Source organism: Aegilops tauschii, chromosome 7, assembly GCF_002575655.3.
Source record: "Aegilops tauschii subsp. strangulata cultivar AL8/78 chromosome 7, Aet v6.0, whole genome shotgun sequence".
NCBI lineage: Eukaryota > Viridiplantae > Streptophyta > Magnoliopsida > Poales > Poaceae > Aegilops > Aegilops tauschii.
The window spans coordinates 64,402,793-64,410,106 of record NC_053041.3 but is presented as its reverse complement, the minus strand read 5'-3'; the positions used below and the strand labels follow the sequence as shown (position 1 = coordinate 64,410,106).

Genomic DNA, 7,314 nt, shown 5'->3' with positions numbered 1-7,314 from the left:
TGAATTGAATTTGCGCCAAAAATAGAAAACAGGAACATTTTTTAACTTCTGAACAATTTTAAAAATGTGCGAACATTTTTGAAACTTCACGAATTATTGTTGTGTTGTAGTGGACCGGCCCAAATTCTTGTGCGTGATAGTAGCTGGTTATCCCGGCCGGGATTGTACTATTCCCAGTTTGCCAAATAGGTTTAGGGTCCAAAATAGACCGGGATTGCAAGTTCAGAGTGCCAATTTTCGGGATTCAAAATTCGGGGTTTGATTTAGGTTCGTCTATAACTTCAAGGTTTATTTTAGACTTTTTCCTTTATTATTACACCACATTACACCGTTTGTAAGCCTACATGCCACCTATGTAAGCTCCTATGGCACATGCGCATACATAATACGTACATGTACTGATGTACATGTCTGCTATATGCGAGCTAGCCATGCACGCAGGGGAAGTTCCTCCTCTTCACCGCAACGGCAAGCCCGTTCTTCATGTGAAGTATGATGGACAGCTTCGGCTCCACGACATGCCCCGGCACGGCCTCAACAGCGAAGTTCCACAGCATGGCGGCTGCGACGACCTTCATCTGCGTGAAGGCCACCTCCTTGCCGAGGCAGGTCCTGGGACCGGCGTTGAAAGCCATGAACTTGTATGACGGCTCGTACCTCACTTTTCCGTCGTCGGCAAGCCACCTCTCCGGCCTGAACTCCATGCAGTCCTTGCCCCACACGCCCTCCATCCTCCCCATGGAGTAGTAGTAGATAAGTATCTTGTCGCCGGCCTTCATCTCGTGGCCGCTCGGGAGCACGTCACCGGCCACTGCTGCCTTGTGCTGGAAGGGCACGGGCGGGTAAAGCCTCAGGCACTCGCACAGTGCTGCGTGCAGGTACACTATGCTGCTCAGCTCGCCCACGTCGAACACCACCATGTCGTTGGCGGCGGCCAGCATCTTTGTGGCCGCGATCGGCGCCAGCTCGTCCAGGATCCTCTGCTCCACGCGTGGATTCTTGCATAGGAGGTAGAAGAACCACGACAGCGCCGTACCGGTGGTGTCCCGGCCGGCGAGCAGGAGGTTCACTGCGGTGTCACGCAAGAACTCGTCGCTCGCGTCACCGTTGCTTATAAAGGACGACAGCATGTCGGAGGATTCGCTGACGCTCTCGCCGCAGAGCTTGTGATCGGATTTGCGTTTGGCGATCATGTCCGCGGCGAACTGGTCGATGGTCCTACGAGCCACGGCCATCTTCTTCTCTGGGCCGAGCTCATACCGGTACATGAGCCTCCAGCACGCCGGTGGGATGATGTGTCGGAGGACGACCGTCGCCAGGACGTCGCCCATGGCGCGCGCGAAGGGCACAACGGGGAGGCCGATCTGCAAGCAGCCGGGGTCGACCCCGAAGACAAGGTTGCAGGTCATGTCGAACGTCAGCCTCAGGAACACGTCGTGCAGGTCACATTGGGCGCCGATGTCAGCAGCGTGCGACAGGAAAGGAAGGAGGCTCTTCTCCACCTTGTCGCGGCTGCACCGTGCCGACAAGGAGCGGAAACGGGGGCCGGCCATGAGGAGCTGGGACTTGGCACGCTGCCGCTGCCAGGACTCGCCGTCGGCGTTGAAGATGCCGTTGCCCAGGACGTCGAAGATCTGGGCGAACTCCTCGCCCTTTGGGTAGTTGAGGAAGTTGGACGTGAAGATGTGACGCACATTGGACGGGTCGCAGGTGACGAAGAACCGGACGCCGGTAAGCCCCGCGTGAGCTGGGAAGTTGTAGCGCGTGCCGGCGAGGACGACGGTGGCCCAGTCGTGGTAATCCGGTCGCCTGAGGTCAGCGATCATGCCGAAAAGATGGCCCAGTAGCGGCCATTCGGTCGGCTCCTCCTTGCATGTTTTCTTGGACTGGAGATGACGGTAGTACAAGACGAAGCAGCAAAGGAGAGAGAGGACTCCTATGAACCAATCCATGGTGTAGTGGAGAAGTTTGGATGCAGTGCACCTTGGGAACGGATTGCTCGTGTATTCAACTATTCATCGAGTACTTATATCACATGCTTAAGTTGTACTGCCAACAGTCGGCGGTGTATTCAACAAATTGCGTTCGAATTTTACAGAATCGATATCGTACACGCACCCATGCTGGTGACATGCTATTCCCAGCCAGCCACACACTGCATGACTATCGCGAGAAAGAAAAGTCGGTGACGCACGAACACGTGGGTGGATTGCAGAGTACACTCTTTGGATGAGTGGCTCATAGGGTTTCGGGAGAAAAAAAGTTGATTTCGACTTCAAATTGTCATCTTGCAAACTTCGTAGTGAGAAATTCCAAGAACCGGAGAGCATGTAGGAAGAGAATGAAACAACAGAGATATTCCGCCAATAGTTTTCAATCAACGAATATAACCATAATGTAATTATGACCCAGATATCCAGTGAACGTCAAATTTTAGGCATGACAAAATGAATGTGTTTTCATGGCAACTTGTGTACACCGAGGATGGCAAGATTAGTTGATGAGCATGACAAATCCGCCTCAGTTTATTTGTTGTTAGAAAGTTATTGTGCTTGCAAACTAAAATTTTCATCATCACCCCATTATATAATGCCATGGAAAACATTCAATTTGCCATGTCTATAAATCTGGCATCAAAGTTTTAGCCTTTCTTTTTTTGCGGAAAAACGTTTTAGGGCCTGTTCGCTTCATGGGAAAAGCGAAGGAAACTTCGAAGGAATCATTTCCTACAGGTTTTTTCACTGTAGCTGTGTTCAGGACATGGGAATCGATGCTTTCCTATCTTTTGGATAGTTTCCTAGGCCTGTACTTTGGAAAGAAAACAAACATCCAGTCCCAGCTCTTATTTTTGCACGTTGGCCTGAGGCATAGCACCTCAACCACACACGTTGGGACCCACATCAAGCTCAGAACGAGATGGATCTGTGCATGCTGGGGCCCATTGACCTGAACTCGACCGGCATGTTAGCATTTTTTACATAGAAAAATTCATCAGGTGGGAGCTGGGACCAAACTTATCTACATTTCCTGTACTCCATTTCCTGCATTCCGAACACCTATGCCGCTGTTACTACATGGTCTATGTATTCCTCTGTTTGACACCTTGGTTCCTTTTCTTTTCCCTCATTTCTTTTCAATCCTTTGGTTTTCCTCCCTTTGATCCGAACAGGGCCTTAGCCTTTCTGTATAACTATAAATATAGTTCATGATTTCTCTCATCAGTTTATAAATTTGCTTCTTCACATCTAAATTTTGTGATATTTATTTGTAAACAGCAAAGAGGAAGAGCAGTAAGATAGCTAGTTATATATCTCTCTCATTTGTGCCAGGACCAAGGGATTCCGGAATTTGAATATGGATCCACAAGGCACCGGCTACCAAGACATGAGGCCCCTTTTGCTTCGTAGGTTTTGCAAAGGAATTTTGGAGGAACACTGTTCACACAGGTTTATTTTCCTTCGTAGTGTTTGGAACACAGGAAACATGCACAGTAATCATGAGGAAACTAGCTTCTTTTGTGCCGATTCCTGAGGAATTCAAACATCCGTGTAGAGCTCATTTTCTCGCAGAAGACCAAGGCGAGGCGCTCTGGCAGTCGCTGTTAGAACCAGCGGGATTAAAAAAACTAGAACGCATGTACGATGAGGTGAGAGAGTCGGAGGTAAAGCTGCCTTGTTTAGCCCGTGTAGCTAATTTTAAAAAACCTGTAGACTACTGCTCACCAAGTGTTTGTTTCTTCCGGCATTCACATACATTGCTTCTCCGTTCCTATATTTTCTCTCATTCCGGTGTTTCGTATCCCCACGAACCGAACGAGTCCAAAGGAGACGGAAACAAGGCCTGACCTGATGGCAACTCATTAAGACGGCGCAGAGGCACGTGGCTAATTTGTTGGCATTCGCTAGTAGCAGTGTAGCACAGCCTCGTGAAAATTTAGTGACCTTCATGAAATATTCAATTAGGATAGTGGCACCACCATGATTTTCCGTTAATTAATCCGAAGGTTTTTTTTTATCACATACTCCCTTCGTCTAGGCGCGTAATATTAATTGTTTTCTTGTTTTCTTCCCACCTTACTTTACGAAAACCAGGTATTCCCAAATCACCTAGGCGCGTAATATTAATTGTTTTCTTGTTTTCTTCCCACCTTATTTAACCACCCACGCTTTCTCTTCTGTGGCTATTAATTAGGGATTGATTCCTAAATAAACGACCTATGCATGCATAGAAAGAAGGCGCTGGTTAGTCAAGGGAATCAAGCCGGCTTGCATGGGATGGATTTAATTCTTGCATGGGCTAGCCAAACAGTCATACCTATCAATTAAGAATTAATTGCTGAATTTTTGGCTGGTCATGGCGTACAGCTATTGGATGGTTTTCATGTTGATTTTTTGCCTCGCCCAATCCTTAGCCACCTAGGTTGCGGAGCTCCTACTAATATGACTTACACACCTAGACGGAGGGAGTATATTTTATTGTACAAACGTACTAGAAAGAGTACACATGTAGTCATCACAGAAGACATACATAGATGTCTTGCAGTAGCATAAACGACTTCACAAGAAGTAAAACTAGAATTTCACTTCGACAGAATCTTGTTTCACGCCCAAATGTCGCCCACCATCGTCCTCCTCCACCGCCGAGGCAACGTCGAAGAAAGAGGGGAACCGCCTTCATACCAAGATCTAGAGGAGCACCTTTGCATACAACGCTTTTCGAGCCGATGAACCGTACCGCCGCAAGCGACGAGACCGAGACTTTGTGGCATGTCGGCCGGGGTTCTTCCCCGTGTCCGCTAGATCCCAGCGTCGTCAACTTCATTTGATGAGATCAAAGAAGAGGAACGCTGCTGCATTCCGCCATCCACGCGCCCCGTTGCAAGACACCAAACACAACCGCAACAGCCCGCACCAACGACACCCGAGAGAGTGTGGCGCGCCGACCATCAGACACAGATCTTACCAGATCTGAAGACCAGCAAGAAGAACAAGCCACATGCTCCCCTACGCCGTCCATTGGAGCGCCACCAGGATGGAGGAAGAGCAGAAGCAAATTATTCCGATGCGGCGCCGTCCAAACCATTGATGCAGCACCTCTGAAGACAAACTATGCCTATCCTATATCCCTACCGGACAGAAACAGCCAGGGTTCCCGCCAGCTCCCACCGCTAGAGCGGCAGAGGGAGACGGACGAGGACCCAGCGTCGCCAGCGATGTTGAGGAAAGCAGGAGCGTCGCCTCATGTATCGCCTCTCCGGAGTGGTTCCAGATGCGCACAGTTGGGAGCGAAGTGGCATTTTAATTAATTCGAAGGTTATATAAACGGATCTATCACTTGTTTGTACATATCTCCTTGCAAATCTAGTGCATCAGGTGCAACCGACAAGTGGAACAAGGTTGTTCTTGTAAAAGTTTATTTCTTTTCATATTTGGCCTTCGGACTAAAAATCTGCAACCGACGAGTTGAAGTGTGTTGAGTTATTGCTGGCAAAATTGCTTGAAGTAAGTGCTCATATATTGTCGCCTTGTTTTCTTGCGAATTGATTTAAAAGAAAGTTTCCTGAAATTAAAAGAAAGTTGGATTTCTTGTATAAACATCTGCATGCACATTGAAGCCTAAGAGTGTACTGGAGGAGACGGTAGACGTGACAGAGGTGGATCGAGTTTTTGAGTTGGTTGTTTGCCAATAGTTGAGCGTTGCTTTCAATGCCTAAACAGTTTTCAGGGAGCCAGTGGAGCAATTGGCTACGCAATCTCGAGCAATTGACAGTGGTATATATGCATGATTTTTACACCTAACATTTAGTAACGGTGTTTTCGGAAACGGTTGGCTCGTCAATCTTGAGCTATGGCACTGGTACTTTTGTGAGCGTGACAATACAATACGTATTCTTACGGATTCCCACGGCACCTACCGTACGTACGTTAACAGCTTATTGGGCTGGTGGAACTTGGCGCTATGATGTGGAGCTTTCATGCTTTTGCGTGTGTCCTTCTTGTGTCATCTTTTTTTTTCGAGAAACTTGCAATCAGTGGAGTACATCTCTCACCTCTGTCCTCTTTTGGCTCAAAAAAAAAACTCTGGTCTCTTGGGAAGTCCACGCGTGCTCGGCTCCCGTTGCTGTGCTTTCAGAAGCGGAGCGAAGCGATCTGTGGCTGCATCGGGGCTGAGCTAGAGAACCAATCGTTCCATCTGAAGCTTCTTTCGAGCCGCCTGCACTGCGTACCAGGGCTTGCCCAGGTAAGTACCAGAACTTCGCCCCCTTTTTCCATCGGCTATGTGCTATTCATTCTAAATCATGGCAGTACAAAGAATATCAAAAAATTACTATCATTTTCGTGGACTACCTAGTAACGACTAAAAGCGCTGGAGCGAGCCGGAGGCGCGCTGCCGTCATCGTCCCTCCTTCATCGGAGCCGGACAAACCTGTTGTAGTACAAAGTCAGGAAGTCGTCGTTCTATGGCCCCATAGGACTAGCGCACCAGAGCAGCAACCATCGTCAATGAAAAAAGGCGTAGATTGGAAGGATCAATCCTATAAACACCCAAACTAAGACAAATGAAGACCGGGTCCAAAAAGATTCACCGAAGACCAGCATAGACCGAACCCCGCAAGATTCGACGGAGACACACCTCCACACGCCCCTCCGACGAACCTAGACCCACCATCAGGACGGGGATAGAAAGCGAGAAACATTATTCCTACCGAGGGATATAGCCGCCGCCACATAGCCCCAACCAAGTCGCTTAACCTAACAAGAACGAGAACCTGTGTCATCCTGGGAAAGCCTGGGATTTTCCCGTGGGGGAGGAAAGAGAATGCTGGCTAACGCCTTCCTCTGTCATCGTGCAACATAGCTTCGTCCTTCTAGCACAAGCTGGTATGTTTTCTGATTTTGTATGCACATTTCAAGTGTCTCTTAAAAGATTGTAATTTGTGTCACTGTGCTAGACCTACAAAGAACTACAAAGGTTTATTTAACCTTCCAAACTAATACTCTCTCTCCCCCTGATTTTATGTGGGATGGGCCCAACCTTCCAAACTCATACTCTCTCTCCCCCCTGATTTTAAGCGGGGTGGGCTCCCTCATCCCCCTATTACCAATCACAATCCTTCACATCAGTTTGGACATAATTTTTTTAAGTAAACCTTTATAGATGTAGCATTACTCATTTAGCCGAGACATATGTTCATTACTGTAGAAACATTCGCCTTGTTATTTCAAATAATATTTTTTTTTTCTTTTCAATGGAGACAAATCTATATTTTTATGGATGCAATCCTCTAGTCTGTGGAAATAGTATTATAATGAT

At 47.9% G+C, this 7,314-nt stretch overlaps 1 protein-coding gene across 1 annotated transcript; it reads right to left on the bottom strand.

The window, feature by feature from the left end:
- Nucleotides 1-272: 272 nt before the first annotated feature.
- LOC109746246 (noroxomaritidine synthase 3) lies at nt 273-1,981 on the bottom strand. Its single transcript, XM_020305366.3, has one exon. The coding sequence runs from the start codon at nt 1,950-1,952 to the stop codon at nt 426-428; it is 1,527 nt and encodes a 508-aa protein (XP_020160955.1). The 5' UTR covers nt 1,953-1,981; the 3' UTR covers nt 273-425.
- Between the last annotated feature and the right edge of the window lie 5,333 nt (nt 1,982-7,314).

Bases quoted from the DNA above. Each gene is read 5' to 3' on its own strand.
- LOC109746246 (XM_020305366.3), bottom strand. From the start codon at position 1,952: ATGGATTGGTTCATAGGAGTCCTCTCTCTCCTTTGCTGCTTCGTCTTG.